At 41.4% G+C, this 20,488-nt stretch overlaps 1 protein-coding gene across 1 annotated transcript in view; it reads left to right on the forward strand.

The window, feature by feature from the left end:
• The window catches only part of MAOB (monoamine oxidase B), a 52,966-nt gene extending 32,835 nt beyond the window's left edge, over nt 1-20,131 (forward strand). Inside the window, exons 6-16 of the mRNA XM_077171574.1 lie at nt 1,115-1,256; nt 3,060-3,209; nt 5,386-5,545; nt 6,268-6,364; nt 7,092-7,145; nt 11,509-11,566; nt 12,475-12,572; nt 13,678-13,789; nt 15,345-15,407; nt 15,807-15,968; nt 18,607-20,131. Of these exons, the coding sequence (XP_077027689.1) occupies nt 1,115-1,256; nt 3,060-3,209; nt 5,386-5,545; nt 6,268-6,364; nt 7,092-7,145; nt 11,509-11,566; nt 12,475-12,572; nt 13,678-13,789; nt 15,345-15,407; nt 15,807-15,962 (1,090 nt within the window). The 3' untranslated portion in view covers nt 15,963-15,968; nt 18,607-20,131. The remainder of the gene's footprint in view (nt 1-1,114; nt 1,257-3,059; nt 3,210-5,385; nt 5,546-6,267; nt 6,365-7,091; nt 7,146-11,508; nt 11,567-12,474; nt 12,573-13,677; nt 13,790-15,344; nt 15,408-15,806; nt 15,969-18,606) is intronic.
• Nucleotides 20,132-20,488: the final 357 nt, after the last annotated feature.

Raw genomic sequence — 20,488 nt, forward strand, 5'->3', positions numbered from 1 at the left:
CTATGAAACAGTATGTTAGAGTTAGGTTTGTTGTTTTTTTGTTGTTTTTTTTTTTTTTTTTTTAACTTTGAAGACTAAAACAAAGAAAGAAGCAACCAGAAGTGGATTCTGCACTGGCTTTGATGCTTTGCATATGAAGTATCTATAGAATCTCCATTCCTATTAGTTACAATGCAGTTAAACTGGGAATCTCCTGCTCCTGTCCATGTCTCTTTAAACTCCTCCTCAGAGTGAAGGCAGAGGGAAGTTTTTACTTATAACAGGAGCAATATTTCCCTGAGTCTTAATTAATCGTCTGTCTTAGTGCACTCCAAAATCTTGTACAGGCTTACACAGTAATTCACAGTAGAGCTGCTATGAAAGAACAGGTTACAGGACATAAAGCAGTGATATCTTTTCAGACACAGGTCAATTTTCTGTTTCTGTGTTCATTGCCACTGGATACCAGGACACTGTTTAAATACTGACTTAACCTACCAGAAGTATCCTTTCCTTTTTTTTTGCCAGACTCTGGCATGAATGCTGTCACTTCTTCTATGGCTTCCTACTTACATTTCTTTCCTTGCTGTGTTCCAGCTGCAAAACTCTCCCTGAGCAGAGGATTGGGCAGTGAATGGATGCTGACTAATCCACAGATCTTAGATAATTAGCTTAGAAAATACCTCTAACTTTTTTATGGTGGGTTTTGAATAACCTCTGTGCTGTGTTCTTGAGGGGACAGGCATCCAGCAGGGGCAGAGAGAGATGCAGGTCTGGTTTGTAACTCAGGAACTGGGGACAGGGTGGTTTTGGAGTCCAGTGAAGACAGGAGGGCTTGCTGTGCTTAGTCCTGAGGCTAGGATGACAGGCTAACTTTGTATTAGTAGCATAAAGTGATATAATCTTGGGCTTTGTCTCTCAGTGTCCTAATTTTTATGGAATACAGGAGTGTTTCATTAATATTTTTTGCAGGATTACTTGAAAAAGGTTGCATAAAAGGAATTGATAATTCCTTACTTCAGCTGAAATTAAGGAATCCTTTGCCCCCACAGTGAAAGGCTCCTGCCTATTCGGGAACGATCTTGTCAGCATTATTCTGTTTTTAAATTAACCAGCTTTCTTGTCTTTGTTGCAGAGCTGCCAAGAGTTTTGCAACTCTGTTTGTGAACGTGGATGTCACTTCTGAGCCCCACGAGGTCTCTGCCCTTTGGTTTTTGTGGTACGTGAAGCAGTGTGGGGGCACAGCACGGATTTTCTCCACGACCAACGGGGGCCAGGTTGGTACTGTCAGCCATCACCTCCTGCAGCTCTTGGCAGGCCCTGGTTTAATTTCATTTTTTGCTGGTTTATTTTAGTCCAGAGGCATCCATGACTTTTGAGCAAGTAGCACACTGATAACTAGTTTTGTTCATTTACTCTTTTATCTGGATCTTGCAAAACTAGTGTTGAAGATTGCTCCCTACTCATGACATTGCCCCCAGGGATGAGGAGATTTGTATCTGGCTTTTTTTTTTTTGGATGAAGATTAAAGCATTTGCTTTGTTTATCCTCACTGAAAAGAGAAAATTTTACTTATGCTTATTTCTGTCACGAGGCTGGAGCCATCCTAAGCACTGCAGAAGCACTTAATGGAGATGGCAATGTCAGCTGCAAGTTAATACTAAAAATGTGGCCCAGAGCTGGGTTCCTAAGATGCAAATTTCTAAGCATTAACACCATTAAGATTTTAAGATCACTCTAAAGAAAATGAACACCCCTAAATATGGTATTGCTTTGAAATGTTTGCAATCTGGTACATTAGAGCTGCTTCTGCATTTGAAGAAAGTAAAGACACTGTTAATGGTCTTCTACTTGAGAAGTGCAAATTTCACTAATTGTATTAGAAATGGATATATTTTTAGAAATGCTAATTATTTAATCATAAATAAAAATGCAAATACATTAACCATATTAAAATGCATAAATATGCATAGATAAGCAATTACTGTAGATAATTTAAGTTGAATATGTTTAATTAAATATTATTTGAATTCTGTATTATGTTAGAGATGGTTGCAGTTTAAGTTGGGTTGAATTACATAGTGCAGCAGACATTTTTGATGTGAGCTATGTGACTTCTTACACCTTGTTATTTATTATGTAGATCAGGTTTCCTGCTTCTGATACACAGAGCTCTGCAGGGATGAGTGAGCTCAGAGAAAGGTTTGAAGGTTTAAGCACTTATCAGAAGTCTTGCTGATTCACACAGGCCTGTGTGAATCTCTCTTTTTGGAGACCACATTTAGAGAAGGGATTTTCTTCCAAAGTTGCTATTACTTTTAGTTTTGACTAGAGTTCAAATGGTGGTCAAATACGGGAAGGATTTGAGAAGCTGGAAAGAGAAAGTAAAATGGGTGCATTTCCAGAGACTGCAAAAATTCCCAAAAATGTTTTTATAGCAATGGAAGAAGGGGGTTTATTTTGAACGCTGAGAGCAATGCTCTCCATGATCCACACTCCACAAGCACTGCTCTGCTGAGCTGTTGTGTCTGTGTTTCAGGAGAGGAAAAAATTCTGTGTTTCAGGAGAGGAAAAACCGCAAAAACTCCCAAAAATGTTTCGATAACAATGGAAGAAGTTGTTTTGAATGCTGAGAGCAATGCTCTCCATGATCCATGCTCCACAAGCACTGCTCTGCTGAGCTGTCGTGTCTGTGTTTCAGGAGAGGAAAAAAATTCTGTGTTTCAGGAGCGTAAAAAATTCTATGTTTCAGGAGAAAAAATTCTATGTTTCAGGAGAAAAAATTCTATGATTCAGGAGATGAAAAACCGCAAAAATTCCCTAAAATGTTCCAATAACAGTGGAAGAAGGGCGTTTGTTTTGAATGCTGAGAGCAATGCCTGCCATGATCCAGGCTCCACAAGCACTGCTCTGCTGAGCTGTCGTGTCTGTGTTTCAGGAGAGGAAAAACTGCAAGAATTCCCTAAAATGTTTTGATAACAATGGAAGAAGAGGGGTTGTTTTGAGTGCTGACAGAAATGCTTGCCATGATCCAGGCTCCACAAGCACTGCTCTGCTGAGCTGTCGTGTCTGTGTTTCAGGAGAGGAAGTTTGTTGGGGGCTCTGGGCAGATCAGTGAGAAGATGATGGAGCGCCTGGGCGGGCGGGTGAGGCTGCGCAAGCCCGTGGTGCGCATCGACCAGTCCGGGGACGGCGTCATCGTGGAGACCCTGGACCATGAGCTGTATGAGGTGATGCCACGTTGTCACCATCTGTCCTTATGAAGGGGTTTTGTGATGGTTTGTGAATTGATCTCAGAGTGAAAAAAACTGACACGGCACAGGGGGTTTGCAGTATTAATCAAAAACCAATGTACCTTTATTGAATGACCACAGCAAAATGCGTTGGGGAGGAACTGGGGGGAAAGGGAAGAACAAGGAAAAGAGGGAAGAAGAGAAAGAAAGGTATATAGCTACCAAACTTAGAAACAGTGAAGTCCTTCGATGTCCAGCCGATGGAGTTCACCAGGTCACATCCAGGGAGATCTCAATGTTCCAGTTCATTCAAGCTCTTATTATACTCCTTTTTGATGGGGGAAGGGGATGAACCTTGAAACCAAATCAAAGGTAGTCTATTGTATTTTCTAGGAAAAAATGGTATTTAGAGAAGGGTACACACAGTCCACGTTCTCAGCAGTGGGCGAGAGCCATTGTCTTCTTGGTCCACTGCTCACACCTGCAACATCCACCTTGCTTTGGTCAGCTTGCCTCCCCCACACACCTCCCCCGGGTTGGGGGTTTCAGTCCCAGTCCTTGGAAAGAGTGGGGGGACCCCTTTTCACATAAGGGTTTCATGTCTCAGTCCTTGATGGAGAGGTTTCTTCCATCTCAGCTTGTCTGTCATGGTGGTTGTAAAACAGGTGAGGGGTCTTCTGTGGGGACCACCCAAAACCTCAGGAGAGGTCCAGCCAAGCCAAGAGGTGGGGAAAATTCCAGGGCTATTGTTGCAAAAGGGCAAAGTGCCCCTTTCCTCCTTTCACCAGTTTCAGTGTAGCACACAGCAAACACACCTGTGAACAACAGTAGCTTAGAAATGTCAGAAGCTGTGCTCAGGCCTCAGGGTCCTTGGCAAGCAGGGCCAGAATTTCACACAAAGTTCCTTTTTCTTCAGTGGTCCCCAGTCTCTGTCCCTTTCATGACAATCACAAAGCAGATGAGGGAAACTTTGGACAGAGACTTACACATGTCCACTAAGAACTAATTAGTGGTGGCTACAAAACCTTTAGCTTTTCCTTTTTGACTTCTCCAAAGCACAAAATACAGCAGAGATTTAAGTGGCTATGACAGAAAGTCACACGTTCTTGTTGTCCTGAAGTAATACCAGTTAACAGAGCTTTAAAGTGCTGCCTAAAAGCAAAGTGTGGGTTCAGACTTTTCCTTTCCTGGTATCTCTTTGTGTTCAGTTACCTTCTGAATTAGAGGGTAATTGTAAGGTGTAAAATGTAATTTAGCAACAAACTTTCAGTGAAAAACACTGCAAGCTTTGCTTCCAAGTTGTAACAGGGGAGTCCAGATGGAAGGGAGACTGGTGGACTCTTAGAGCACAGGGCTTTCTTTTAAACACCAGGGGAAGGGCAGCTGCCCACCATTTGAACAGATGGCTGTTTGTATAATGCTTGTTTGTTATTTAATGAGCAGCATTTTGTGAGGGTTTAGTTTTGCAGTTCTTATGCAAAGTGCCAAAATTGCTCCACAAGATACATCCTGCAGCCTCCCCACATGTCCTCCAAGACCATTAGGGCAGTACACTTGGGCTGAAGTAGGGGAGTATTGTATTTGCTGGGAATGTCTCGACAAAGGCAGGAATGATGCATCTGACTCCATGTTCTCAGAAGGCTAATTTATTACTTTACAATAAATATATCTATTTAATATATTTACATTATATATTTATTATAGATAATACATATTTTTATATATTATATTTTTATATATATTATTCTTTAATATATATTATTCTATATTAGAGAATACTGTACATTAAAGAATATATAATATTCTAATATAAATTAAAGAATACTATACTATACTAAAGAATACAGAAAGGATACTTACTAAATGCTAAAAAGATAATAATGAAAACTCGTGACTCTTTCCAGAGTCTCAACACAGCTTGACCCTGATTGGCCAGAGAGTGAAAACAACTCACACCAGAATCCAATGAAACAATCACCTGTGGGTAAACAATCTCCAAACACATTCCACATGTGAGCACAACACAGGAGAAGCAAATGAGATAAGAATTGTTTTCCTTTTCCGGAGGCTTCTCAACTTCCCAGCAGAAAAATCCTGGGCGAAGGAATTATTTCAGAGAATGTGAAGGCCACAGGGGAGAATGTATTTGGCTTATGGATAATTTATTTTCCAGGGCAAATATGTGATCAGTGCCATTCCCCCAGCTCTTTGTTTGAAGATTCATTTCAACCCACCTTTGCCCCCAATGAGGAACCAGCTCATCAACAGAATCCCCATGGGCTCAGTCATCAAGTGCATCGTGTACTACAAGGAAACTTTCTGGAGGAAGAAGGGTATTGCATTTTAATGGAAAGGAATAGTAGTGACAGAGAGAGGGAAGAGAGTACCTGGCAACAGAACAGACTCTCTGTTCAGAGCATGCTAATCCTTAGAATCTTCTATGCCTTTTTTGCCTTCCCCTGTGAGAGAAGCGTGAGAGTTTGGTTGGGAGGAGAGGGAGGGTGAGGGAATGAGAAAAGGAGATAGTCATGAAGGGAGAATTCATTCCTGTTGCTCGCTGCCTTGGTTGTTCTGTGGTCCTCTCCTTGAGTGGCACTTGGGTATGGGATGAGCTTCTCTCACTTGTGCAGGGTTGTGGAGGTACCAGTGATGTGTGATGGAAGGGTCTGCAAAAATGCTGCTTTCTGGATGGACTGGTCAGCATTAACTGAAGGTGGCTTCCCACAGACATCCCCAGCTGGGCTAGTCCTCCTGGGCTCCTCACATGCTGAATGCTTCCACCATGACTCCTGTTTTGGAATTCACTGAATCCAAGGCAAACTGCAATGCAGTAACACCCACTTCTCATTAATGGCTATAATGAGCCCACATCTGTTTGCCTACAAATATCACCCACCCCCTACCTTAGCAAATGAACCTGAGGGTTCTGGTTCCTGTCATGTTCTGGCTATTAGTCCTGGCATGGGTCAGCAGGAGGTTGTGTTTTACAACTTCTTGGAAGCTCCTGTGTTTTGATTCATGGATCATGGCTGCTTTTCCACCTTGTTCTTACCAGGATATTGTGGTACCATGATCATTGAAGATGAGGAAGCTGCAATTGGTCTAACACTTGATGACACTAAGCCTGATGGCAGCTTTCCTGCCATAATAGGGTAAGGAACAAAGAAAGTGTCTCCTCTAGTTAATGCTTTTTATTTTGTCTTAGAGGAAACAATTGAAGTGGAAAACATGATGCTTTTCAAAGGAAATACTTAAAAATAATTAAAGGTTGAATTTCTCAGTGTATGGTGATCTTCTATGATTGCTTTACTTCAATTTTTTTGCTAATTAAAAAAATTAAATTCTACTTAGCTTTCTACTTTTTATCACTGTAATCTTTTGCCTTTTTGTGTGGCAAATTACAAACTTGGAGAAAGGAAAGAAAAGAGAAGAAAAAGAGGATGATTGCAAAAATGTACTTCTAAGTACTTCAGTTCTTTAAATGAAAATTTGTTTTCTAGAATTAAGTTTTATTTTGTTCTGGTTGTTTTAGCAACCAGAGAATATGATCAGTCTTAAAAGTTTTATTAAAAAACTATTTCCAGCCCAATCCCAGGTGTTGTGTCATTGCTATATGCCTGCACCCAAGGCTGTATGAAATTAAAGTAATTGGGAAACAGCTCATGCAAATATTCTAACATGAATTTCAGAGTGGTTCCTTCCTAAATGAGTCCTGCAAGCAGCAGGTAGAGCATTATGCAGAAAGGTGAAATAGATGTTTTTATTAGAGACCCTAAAGCAATTACTGTGAATCACAGGATCTCATCCTAAGTTGTTGGCATTTTAAATAATGCAGGGGATGTAGCAGCATAATGGAGTAAATTGTTTGTGGTCTTCCAGCTTCATTCTTGCTCGGAAGTGCAGAAGACTGACAGGTCTCACCAAAGAAGAAAGGTAAGTACAAACCCTGGAGATCTGGGTGGAATTAGAGTCAAAATATTGTTATAAATGACCAGAGCAGGAAAAAAAGGCCCTGATTTGAAGGAATTTGTCTGTAAGCTTGTGCCAGTAGCAGACATTAGGGAAGAAGATGCCTTACTTGGTTTTGGATGAAGGACCCATGAAATTCCCACACAGCTCTTGCCCTTTGGAAACTCTCTGGTCCTGGTTCTTATTTTTCCACAAGGCTTCTGTGTTTATGTGACTCTTTCTAAGGAACAGCTCTAAGATGCTCAATATGAAAGTAGTGTAGATATTCTGCTGGAAAGTGTCCAGGACCAGCCTCCTCCTCCCACTGCTGCCTCCCTGGCTTCCTGCAGCTGCCTTGAGCTCTTGGAAAGCTTGTCAGAAGGGAAAGGTTTGGCCTCTGTGTTTGATTTGATCTTTATTTTCTGTTTACCCTGGAGGGTCCTTTCAGTATCTGTAACTTAGTGCAACTTGAACCTGTAGCTGCCATGAGCAAGCTTCAGCATCACTGAGGGGTCAGAAAGCTGCCTCCATCTCTAGACCCTCACTGTGAGGAAAAAATTGCCCTTCAGGCACAGATGAAGGTCATTTTACTGTCTTCTTGTAACAAATCTCTGCATAGAGTAGTGCTCTTTGGTATATTACTAAAATGGAATTTATAAAGTAATGATTTTTTTATTTTCCATCACACTGATTCACTGTATCTGATCAAATGAAAGCTGCAAGTAGAAACTGTGAATTATGAGGAGAGCCTTGGTTTGACAGGGAGAAAAAACATTTGATTTTAAAATATGATAAAGGAGCAGTGTGCCCAAGTAAACATTTTTACAGTAATAGCTGGTCTAACTAGAGAAGATGCAGTCATCTCAGATAGTCTGGCAGTCTGGGGATAATGGGTTTAAATGGAGCTGTTTATGTCCCAGCCTTTTCAAATGACAGCCTGGTACCACAGAGCCCTTTTAATTTTGGCAGGAATGGACAAGCAGTGAGGCTTTGAGATAGAGGCCCAGCAGGTGCCAGATGATAAAACTAATGTAGGTGTTCTGAAACCCAATGTGCCCAAAATTTTGAGCCATCCTGAACACCAACTGGTGCCTTACACTGTGTGTCAGTACCCTCAATTCAACTGATCATTTGCAGTCCTTGAGAACAGCTTTTCTTTCTATGAAATTAGGGTCTGTCCTGGCTGTTTGCAAGGCTCCATCCTTTTCCCTGGGCATTAAAAGCACTGGCACAATTACCTGACTCTGCTGCTGCCAGCAGCCAGGTTTTATACAGGAATTTTGAACTCTTTGGTGGAATAAACCTTGGGCTAGAGGGACTTTGGTAAAGAATGGCTCAGGAATGTGCTGGCTGTTCCTTGGAGCAGGGCTGCCTCTGGCTCCAGCAGTCTTGGCCACAGCCAGAAAGGCAGGAACAGCTCCTGTCCTCCCCAAGAGCACAACTCTCCTTCCAATGGAATTTGGGGTGCAGGAGAAGGCAGAGCATGAGCCCAGACCTTCTCCCAGGGTACACTCAGAGTGCAACCATTTGTACAATTTAGATGAGGGCTGTGATGCTGCAGGGAGGGATCTGTTCTGAGCACAGGCTTCTTGTGACACCCTGCAGAGTGGGAACCTTGCTGAGATGCTGTGCTCCACACAACCTGGGCTCTCCCTTCATGGTGCTGAGGACAGGGTGAGGATTTTGGTAATCCTTGGCAATGCAGAGTAGGATGTAGAGTCTGTGGCAGCTGTCCTAAGTCATGACTTGGAAGCTGTGGGAGAGGATGGAAATCTTTTTACAGCTAAGCCAGACTGGAGGGAGTAAATTTCACTGCTGCCTCCCAGCTGGTGTTCCCAGGTCAGGTGGCAGTGGTGAGGTTGTGCCCTGCCTTTCAGAGCTGTGCAGTGAAGGCCATGGCATCACATGCTGCTGAGGAGTAAGAGACCAGGGAAGGAGCTGAGTGCCTGTACTTCCTCCACACTGGGCACAGTGTGACTCTCAACAGGAGCCTACCTTGGGAGCTCCAGGCATAACATTCCTCTTATTTAGTGCTTATAGCAATTTCCCAGCCGAGCCCAAAGCCAAGAAATGAGGATTTCACTCACTGCATATTACTCCATGTAGTGCTATTATGTTCCATGCTAGCATTGACTAAAAGTCCATTAATAAGAATTTCCTTAAACTTCTCTTGGACAAAAAATGCAGATCTTGCAGAGACACCAGCAAGATGCAAAAGTTGCTTTTATTAGGGGTAATGTCCTCAGTGATTGATTTATCTTGATATAATTCAATCCTTTAGAAACTGTTGGTTTTTGCTTTGTTTGTTCATTTGTTGTTTTTTTTTTCTTGTCAAATAATACCCTGTTACTGATGACTAATTCCTTCCAATGTCTGCACTTCTTAAGAGTCTGAAGATGCCCTTGACATGAAGCTTAATATTTTCCTTTGCACAGCTATCTTGAACTGACTAATCTGTGTTTGCAATGCACTCAGCACACAGCTGTGAACTTGCACCTTCATGGAGCCCTGCACTTGGCCACAAGTGACAATACCTACCTTGCCACTGGTGTGCCATTTCCAGGCTCCCTGGAGGGTCTGTATTGTATTTTCTGGGACCCCTGTGGCAGAAAGGAACGATGAATCTGACTCCATGTTCTCAGAAGGCTAATTTATTATTTTATGATACTACATTATATTAAAGAATACAGAAAGGATACTTACAGAAGGCTAAAAAGATAATAATGAAAACTTGTGACTCTCTCCAGAGCCCCAACACAGCTTGACCGTGATTGGCCAATAAGCCAAAATAATTCACAGAAACCCAATGAAACAATCTCCAAACACATTCCACATGTGAGCACAACACAGGAGAAGCAAATGAGATAAGAATTTGTTTTCCTTTTTCTCTGAGGCTTCTCAGCTTCCCAGGAGAAAAGTCCTGGGTGAAGGGATTTTTCAGAAAATGTCAGTGTGACAGGTCTGCAAGTCATTGTGGAAAAAGGACATGGCACAGGCAGGTCTAGAGGGGTCTTTCTCATCCCTAGCATGGTTCTGGGAGGAGCAGACGGGTCCCAAGGTGATAATTCACTTTCCTGTGGAGCCCTGTGGTGTTTCTGACTTGCCCTGAAAGGAGGAATTGGTGGCATTTGTGAGACATCAGCTGGACCCTGCTGTTAAAATGGTTTTGTTCTGTTCAGGCACTGGGTAGGTGCTGGTGCTGCAGGGCACAGTGCTCACCTCACTTATGCAGAAATTGGGACTTCACCCTTTTCCTTGGGGCTGTTGCTGGATTTGTGTCACCCCTGATTGCAGGGGAATGTTCATATTCAGGTCCTGGAGCTCCCTGAGCCTTGCTGGCCTGTCACTGCTTCTGGAGCAGGCTGACCCTGGTCCTGTGCCCCGGGGCAGAAGGAAGGGGCTGTTTCCTTTCCTTTCCCTGCTGGGCTTGACACCAGCCAGCAGCAAAACCACCCCAGCCAGGGCCGCAGCTCCTCCTGAGCTGTAGCAACCTTCACTTTCTTCCTCGATCTCCAACCTGCATGTGAGGGCACCTTCAAGGCCCTTCAAGTCATCCTGTTTCTCTTCATCCTCTTTCCATGGCATTCTTTGATTTCTTTATCATGGGTATAGCTGGGCTCACGTAGAGCTGGGTTGCTTCTTGCAGCAATCATGTGTGGTTTCCTCACATGCTTTTATAGCTGAAAGAGGAGCCCTCACAGTTTCAGAGCTGGGACTTCTGTGTTTCTGTGCCCAGCATGGCTTTTTGTGGAGCACTGGATTTTGTTCCAGAAGTAAATGTCTTTCCAGAGTTGTGCTTGCTTTCCATAATTGTTATTTCATCCTGATCTTCTTGCTTTTGGGAATTGGTGCAGCATGGCTAAGAGTAAGACCCAAGAATGAAGTACATTCAATGATTTATAGACTCATAAACTTAAAACAGGAGGAAATTTTATATAAAGAGAAATGAAGTACTGATTCCCTGAGAGCTGCAGTATATTGAGACCTGCATCTTTGTAGGAACAAACTGTAAGTTAGACTATATGCCAAGACAAAAAAGTACAATGACTTACTACTTTTTTTTTTCCCTGACAGGCTGGAGACCATTTGGGTAATTTGAGGGTTTGGGCTGATGGAGTTATCTCTAGATAACAGCTTGCAAAACTGCTGGAAAACCAGCACTTATGCAGCACAGGAGCTCGGGTTATTTCTAGTGATCTGGAGGCTGACAAATTGGGATAGATCCTCAAAAGCTGGAACCTCAAATTCAAGCAGATACAATACTTGTCCTCTTAGAGGCAGGGTATATTAGAAGTGATTTGTTTTCTTTTTCCTCACACTGAAGTGTACTGTTGCTTTTCTTTCTCAGGAAGATGAGGCTGTGTGAGCTCTATGCAAAGGTTCTGGGATCAGAGGAAGCTTTACATGTAAGCACAAAATCCCTGGGAAGGCACCTTTGGGAAAGGCACCAGCTATGGGAGCACTTGCTGCCCTCACCAGGGGAGTGGAGAGAAGATTATGGCAAGCCTTGGGTTGGGTTTGACAGTGAGGATAAGAAAAAGCTTTATGAACATAAATGAAACATTAAAAGGTGGTTTTGTTGATATATTCTTGTCCAGCTCCATGGCTGGGATTCTCAGTGCTTGCTACCATAAACCCCAGCTGCTGTCACAGGTGACAGGCTGGCTTTCCCTCTCTGTCCATGTTGTACTAGTTGTTAAGATCCACTGCTGCATGCTTTGGGTTGTTGTTCTTTGGCCTTTCCCTTGCCTTCTCTTCTCTGTAAAGGTGAAGGACTGTTAGGATTTGTGTGATCTCACACTTAGATTATGTGATTAATGCCACTGATACTTTTAAAAACAATTTTACAGAGTTAAAAGCTGTAGAGACCAACCTGGAGAACACATGATTTTCAACACAATGATATTGTACACAGAACCATGCAAGTGCCACAGTTTGCATTTTTAACAGTGTATATTTGTACCTAATGTACACATTACAGGTATTACAACTGTATACACTGGAGGTTACTTTTGCTTTACACGGTTCAAAGTATGTGCACAAGGCATAAATGAACATTGACAGATTAAGAGGATTATGCTCTACAATGGCCAGACTAACTAGTTTTTTAGACAGTGTATTCTTATTTTTAAAAACTCAGGGCTTATTGCATTGAGTTCATGCTGCATTAAGAGATTTGTTCAATGTGCTCATCTTGTCATATGTTGACATGCAACAAATGATAAACTGTTCTTCCCTGCTCTCTGCTCAGTTCTGTTATTAACTTCCTCGAGACTTTGTCCTTTCCCTGAGTGAATTAATCTCTGTTTTACAGCCTGTGCATTATGAAGAGAAGAACTGGTGTGAAGAGCAGTATTCTGGGGGCTGCTACACAGCCTACTTCCCACCAGGCATAATGACTCAGTATGGAAGGTACAGTGTCTATTTATAGTGGGCTTTGGAGTGCTAAGATAAGACCAAGTTAATAAATATCCTCAGAAAGGGTCATAAATCCTCTGTCACTGTTCACTTCATACCTTTAAGCTCACTGGGGGATGTTTGAAATGGGATAACCTTCCTCTTGTCTCTGTTGGGCTCTATGATGGATGAGTACAGTATCATGAGGGGCTTTTATTCACTGCTGCTGTTTGGTGAGTTCAGCTGAGGAGGTTCTGGGAAGAGAGCTGGGAAGCTTCCATAGTCTGCTTACAAAAATGGCTTTGGGTTTTTGAGATCAGTTTAGCCATTTCAAGCACGCCTTAACTGATGATTAAAAAAACTGACAGAGACTTAGTTCTTGCTGACATTGGTGGTAATGAGTGATTTCTTTGGACCATTCCTTTATTTTTAGCAGTGAAAGCTTAATATAGTGATCAGTGTGCCATTGTATACAGTCCTCTCCCACTTAAGTTTTTGCATGAAAATAAGATTTACCAAGAAGAAAAAGACTTACTTCAGATTGGTGATTTGATTTAGATACACAGGTTTTAATGGGGTAGAAGAGCTGTACTTTTGAGGTTTAAATTCTTATAATTTAAAAGTAACTTAGAGCAATAAAGCAGTTATAACAAAGAGCTTATGGAGGCCTTAGTATTTGAGGTAATTAAAATAATAACTATTGCAGATTCTGGCAAAAATAGAGTTAAAACAATGCTTTTTGTTTATTGACTTATTGCTTCAAATATTATGGGGATATATTTCAGAATGCTGCACTGTGCCAGTAAGGCCTGGCATTGGTACTTATGCCACAGGCTGGAACTGTGAGACAGTGTAAGTCTCATCTCAAAATAGCTGTCCTTTTCACCTGTAGCTGTCATTTTCACCTGTGAACAGTGTAAACATTTTAAAAATGTGAACACTGCTGTGTTCACTGTAAGAAATTAAATGCAACCCAGACTTCTCCTCCAGCTCCACTCACCCAGTGCTACTATCTTCAAGTGCTTGCTGTCATTTAAAATATTTTTATTCCAGCATTAACCCAGCTATTTCAGTTCTCTCCTGATACAGCTGATGTGACTTTTTGCTTGTGCCCCTCCAGGATCATTCGGCAGCCCGTTGGCAGGATCTATTTTGCTGGCACAGAGACAGCCACTGAGTGGAGTGGGTACATGGAGGGGGCTGTTCAGGCTGGAGAAAGAGCAGCCAGAGAGGTACAGATGCTCAGGGGACACTGCCAAATGTCCTGTGGAAAATTAAAGATCTTGTGGCTGGAGGGGAAATGAGCACTGAGCGTTGACTGCTTCGGGTGTTCTGGATCTCGATGCGAATCCCCGCAAAGGGGATTGACTTCAAAAAAGGATGAAGGTTTTGCACTTAGATTTGGAATGTTAGGAAGGGCTCTGGCTACTTTGTCAAACTGTCCCCTTGTTTCTAGGATTAAATTCTTTCTTCTTTTACAGAAGTCCAAAACTCTGCCCCAGTCATTTTTCTCCCAAATCTGTTATCATTGTACTGAGAGATCCTGGAACAGCTCAGTCCTGCAGCTCTGCACACCAAGCCAGGCCCTTCCTCAGTGTTTCCAACACAGTGATGTTCCACTGAGACAACCTTAATACAGAGTCCCTAAACAAGGACTTAGATATTTTTTTCTTCTGAGAAAATGCCGATTTCCTGAGTGTTTTCCAGAACATTAGAGTTTATGGAGCAGCAAAAGAAATTTAATCTTTGTTTTGTGAGGTGAAGGGAACCTTGTGGCTAAAAACTAATCAAGGAACACAAATTGTCCTGGAAGGAATGTGGAGAGTTCATCTAGCCCATGCCTCTGCCCCAAGAGACAGAGATCAATTGTTCATAAATTATCCCATTTGAGAAAATTATACCTAAGGTGCTCCTGAAAAGGTCCAGAGGTCCCATGATCTCTCTGATATAAGAACATTACAACAGAGCTTCCTCAGCAGAGGACTAGATAGGTGCACTTGACTGGTAAAAATTTAGATGTTTTCCTTTCCTTATTTTCTTATGAAAGGAAAACATGTTGAAAATTCAGTGCTTCTCACTGTCCTGCATTGAAGAGTTCACACTCTCCATGAGTCTTGTCACACTAAAAGCCCCTTCTGAAAGATGTTAAATCTTAAATTTACAAATGCCTAGAATAGAGAAAACATTATTGTCGCCAACTCCATTTTATTTCACTGTAGAAGAAACTAATCTTACTATCTTCTCTGAATATAATTTCAAACAGTCTTTGCTATCCTACTGATCTCTGCTATCTTTGATACTTTGAATGGGAACTTTCCCATTGCAAAGGTTTTAGTTTTAATTTTGCTTTTCTCTGGCTGAAAGTAGTGGTCTGTCATCACTCCCAGGATGCTGTTCCTCTTCCTACATCAGGATAAAATTTTCAAAACAAGCTGTTCCATGTAGCTGGTGTCTTCATGCCTTACTTTGCCATGAGGGTCTGCTTAACTCTTAGTCATAATCACATTATCCTGTTCCCCTGGGGCTGGCCAAATTCCAATATCTTGCAAGGACTAACTAAGCATAAAGAGATTTTTCTGTTTCTATGTTCCACTAGGAAGAGTGTCTTATTAAATATCAGCCCTCTACGGAAATAAGTTGTAAAAGGTTGAGTTTTCTTTTAAAATTTGAATTCACTGTGATTTATGTGCTCAGTCGTGTCATTTTTAAACAACAATTGAAGCCAGTTTTTTTTTTTTCAGTCTTGAAGAATCAGTGATACTTATTGAGAATGTTGGTTGTTTTCAGATACTGTTTGCTATGAGGAAGATCCCAGACAGTGAAATTTGGAAGCCAGAACCTGAATCAGTTGTAAGTATTTATGCAGATTAAGTGGATTGGGGTTTTTTTTTTCTGCTGTTTTGCTGATGAGATAATTTTTTTTGGTCTGTTTTTATATAACTTCACTGAATCAAAGCCACAATAAACTTCCCTTTTTTCACCAAAATTTCCCTTCCCCAAAAAAGGAACAGGATAGAAACCCATGTGACCAGACTGTAAGGCAGGATTGGAAAGAGCTGCAGTTCTTAACTGGGCTGTGAATCCTTTCCATGTGTGTGTTCCTTCCTTTAACTGAGCAGAAAATCTGGATATATTGCTTCTTGATAAGATATTACTGCTTTAACCCACTTCTGTTCCTCCTGCAAGAATCTCTTTAATTTATATCCCTCCTCACAGTGGAGATGTGGGTAATGGATGCTCTCCCCACAGGATGTGCCAGCTCTGCCCATCACTACAACCTTCTGGGAGAGGAACTTGCCATCTGTGCCAGGACTGCTAAAGCTGATTGGATTTTCCACTTTCTTCACCTCTGTGGCTGCAGCTGGGTTATTTGCCTACAAAAAGGGACTTCTGGTTCGAAACTGAAAAAAGGTGCCAGCTCAATGCCTCACAATTAAGGGATTTTCTCTTTTTTTTCTCTTTTTTTTTTTTTTTTTTGTCATGTACTTTTCTGTCTCCAAAATCTGAGGAAGAGGTGAAAACAGTAGAGAAAATAGGCAAGAGGGAAGGGATATAGTAAAGGGAGCCATATTGAAAAAGAGCCCATAAGGTCCAGCCCTTCTTTTAGCAGTAACTTGGTTGTTGGATTTCTGGGGTACCAAGTGTTATCATCTTGAGGCTTTGATGCAAGTCTCAGACCAGAAGTGACAAAACATCTCTCTGAAGCCTATTCTGGAGAGATTTCTGGTTGGTTTTACTCTTATGTCGAATCAGACCCTGAACCCCAAATCTCCCCAGGACCTATTTTTACTGTACTGTACAACAAAATCTTTAGTTGTAAGCAAAGGATTTCTACCTTCCTGTGGGGTAGAATGAGAAAAGAACCCCACATCTTACAGAATGATCAGATAGTTAATGCAAGTCTGGTAAGAAACTATTAGTATTTTTATTTCTTACCCAGGAAGCACCTAAGGGACAATCCAGGCTAAATTTATCCATCTGAACTATGCAGCCACAGGATTCTGGCATTTCCAGTGGCATATATGTCCTACAGTGAGCTAAAGGGCAATAGTTCTGCTGTGTTTGGCAATGTGGTTGAATTTCAGGCTCCCCAGATGTGTCCACAGCTGCCTGGCACAGCAGAGCTCCTGTCCGGTGGAGTCTGTCTGTCCCTGTGAGCACCTTGACCCTGCCTCTTGCCTGCTAAGGCACAATGGGCTTGAAAATGTAGCGTTGGCATTAAACAAACAAAATAAAGGGAAAACAAACAAAAAACCTCAAAGCAAACAAAAAAACAAAACCAAAAAAAAAAAAAACCAACCCAACTTATTTGCCCCCAAACTCTTGCTTCGTGCTGAGCACAGTTTTGCTGATTTAGAGTTCTTGGTCTTTCCTAACAACCATATTGATGGGATTAGCAGTTCCACTTCTGCCTGCTGTGCTGTGTTGCACTGACTTTGCACTTTTGATATCTAATAAGGGATCTAAATCATAGTGAGATCAAGAAGAACTGTGGATTGGAGAATCACATGCAAGTGCTTCTGCTCTCCACAGCTTGGTACTGTTAGAAAAAAGAAAAAAAAAAAAAAGAGAAATAAGGCAGTATGCAGAGGTAGGGGGAGAAGTAAGAAAAATAAAAATCCACCCACCAAAACCTCAGTGCCTCCTTGTCAGTGTGTTGGTACCTTGTTCTAGATATTTCTGCTGTGTTACCTGTGCACAAGATGAAACAGGGAGACACAGGTGTGGCTGAGAGCAAGATCTGCTGCACATGAAGCTGGAGATGTCTGGAATTTTTCAGAGCCTGTTTACTGTGTTTCTCCCTTCAAGGAGTAGCAATTTACATGTAAAAAAATGTTGGATTGCAGTAGAGAGCCATGGAGGGAAGTATAATAATATCTTCAGCAACTGGTGTGAGCAGACGGTGAGGAGCTGTATCACCAGGCTCAGGCAGACTTTTTGGGCTAGCATCTGATCTTACTTGTGTAGAGCAGTACTTTGTTCTCCAAATAGTCCCCTGGAAATGCACTGAACTGCTTGGAAAGCTGTAATATTTGTGAGCAGCACTTCGCTTTCTGGCCCTTAGCTTTTGTTCTTTTTAACTTGATGTGCTGGTTAAACATCATCTTGGAGCAGCAGCTTGGATTTTACCACAAATGAATAGGCTCATAACAGCCTTTTAAAATGCATGGGGGAACTTTTCAGGCATAAAGCTCTTTAAGGCAGAGGAGGAGTGCAGCAGTGTGCATATGGCCTCTCTGGTTGTATCACATGGAGCTCTAATTTGCTGGGACATTTGCCTACTGCAGAGTTTCTACGTGGCTTTCTCTCCCTGTGATTTATTTACTACATGAATTAGGAACTGAAAGCTGAACGGGAAGTTCAGAGCTTTGGCAGCTCACACAATTCTCAGGCCAGAAATAAACACAGGAACCTAAATTTGGGAAGGTGTTTTTGAAATCCTGGCCCAAATATTTGTAAGTGCAAGACAGTGAATCCATAGATTAAATATAAAGAGCTGCTTCAGTTGCAGATGATTTTTCTGCCAAAACTGTTTTGAATTCAGGTCCTGCTTCTGCCCTAGAATACACATTCTCTAAAGGGGAACAAATTCATGAAACTAATGAGGATAAATTGGTTTTATTCACAACCAAAATGTATTTCTCTCTTCTTTGCTCCTGAACCTGGCAAAAGTTTTTTTCAGTTTAACAAGACTGGGGGACACAGGGGGAGAAATTCCAATCAAAACCAGAAATTAGTTAAAACTGAACTGAATCATAACTTAAGCTTTTAATGAGATTGGCCAATTAAAAAAATATTGAAAAGTTTCTATACTTATAAGCCTTTTTTATTCTTAATTTCAAAGTGAAAGAAAAATGGAAAAAAAAAAATAAAGCAATCCCACAAAGCATTTCTCATCTTATTCTGCCACAACTAAAGTAGGTGAGACAGGGATTTATTCAAAATAAATTTGGTTTCCCTGAGATTTCTAATCAAATCTGGCTGGAACTGGGAGGTCTGAACTGTGACATCTGTATTAACACTCTAAAATCTGTCTTCTTCCTTGCAGACTGCCAAAGCTTTTGGAAAGCTCTCTCTGTCTTTACAGCCGTGTCTTGCTATGATTGTGCTGTGGACCTTCCCACCACTATGGGATTAAAAAAGGATTTGCCACTGTTTTCTCAACATTTCCACACAAAAGGAACACGTGGCACCTTGTGTACATGGATGCCAGCACGATGAGGGAATTGACAAATTGAGGTAGAGAATCAAGCTGCTTCCTGTGGCTGGAGGGAACTGTTAGCACTGGCTCATATTTTTGAGATAAAAATTCATGCCAACCCTTTGAAGAGAGGAATGAAGTCTGTTTTAATGGATAACCAGTCGTGCTGTATTCTTAATTTATTAACACATTTGATGAGACAACTGCTATCATTAAGGTTCCAAGAGTTTACCAACTTTGTAAAATGTACTATAGGAACAACCATGAAAATAATTGTATTTGTCTCTTACAAACTGAACTGTGTTACCATGCATCTTTTGTATTTGTAATGCTCATAAGGCATTACAAAAAAAAATTACTTTCTTCTACACTGTTCTGATAGCCACTGTACATTTCGAGGAATGATGGGTCATGGCATAAAAATCTGTGTTAACCAAAGTACTTGAAATCTAATTGTACAAACTACTCAACAATCACAAGGATGTGAGCAATCTGGGGCAGCCCCCCTTGTCTTCCCTTTAATTTGTGCATTTTTTTCCCCAGTGCAGCTCTTGATTCCAAATAGCACATCTGCTCTCAATACAAAGATATGAATCAGGTAATTAAGTTCCTCTCTGAGCATTGTCCATCACATGGCCTGGACAAAACATCTATGGGGCTTTAAGGAAATCTTTCTGTGTCCACAGTGGGACTGTTGTTTCACTGAAATAGGCTTTACAGATGTGCAGAAATTTTAAGATTTTTTTCCTTTTTTTGAGACATGAAAAAGTAATATTTTTGAGGAAGAAGGAATTGTATGGCCTCCAGAAATACTAGGGAGCCAAGATTAAATAACAGACCTGCCACTGGTCTCAGGCAAGAAGCAAGCCGCCTCAAATCACAGGTGACAAACATTCACAAATAAACCTGACCTATGTTCAAACCAACTAACATTCCCTCTCCTGTCTTTCCCTCTCCTGTCTCCACCAACTTAAGATCACCCTGATCTTCCTTCTGTTGAAGAACAGAGTGTAAAAATGAGACAGCCAAAGCAGCCTGGCTTTCCAAGTGTCTCTGCAGTGAATTCCTTTAGGCGTTGTCTTAGACTGCCGCTTGTGGCGTGTCTGCTGTGCTCCTGGTGGTGCCTGCCTCTGTGTTTTGGAAAATAAATTTAAAAAGAGTGACTTCACTTTGCAGGAATATATATGCTGTGTGTGTGTGATGAATTTGTGCCTTTTATAACTGTAGCATTTTCTAAAGTGCCTCTGTGGTGACTGTCTCCCTTGGTTTCCTTCTTCAGCTCTCTTTTAAATAGGCTCTTGCAGATATTTTTATCTGACAGCTGTGAAATTTTTTTAACCTTAATTAGAATCAATAAATATTGTCATGTCACGTGTTGTTTGAGGCTTTTCTTTTGTGGAAGCCCCTTTTGAGTTGGTTGTAGTGGTATTACTTACTGACACAACATTTTGCATTTCAAACGTGTAACTTCAGCTTTTCTTAGTAAAGAAAACTCTATAAAGAAAAGGAGAGTATAAAAGAAAAAAAATACAAACTCAGCCAAGCAGGCCCTCAAAACAGTGCAAAAAACCCCCACTCAACCCCTTAAATACACAATTGAAAAAAAATCAAACCACATTTGGTAGTAGTATAGATACTATACTATAAGTATAGATAGTATAATTCTCTTACACTTAAGAATTAGTTTTTCCTATTATAGGGCAGGTGGCTCAAACTGAACATAAGAAGA

Source organism: Agelaius phoeniceus, chromosome 2 (genome assembly GCF_051311805.1).
Source record: "Agelaius phoeniceus isolate bAgePho1 chromosome 2, bAgePho1.hap1, whole genome shotgun sequence".
Lineage (NCBI taxonomy): Eukaryota > Metazoa > Chordata > Aves > Passeriformes > Icteridae > Agelaius > Agelaius phoeniceus.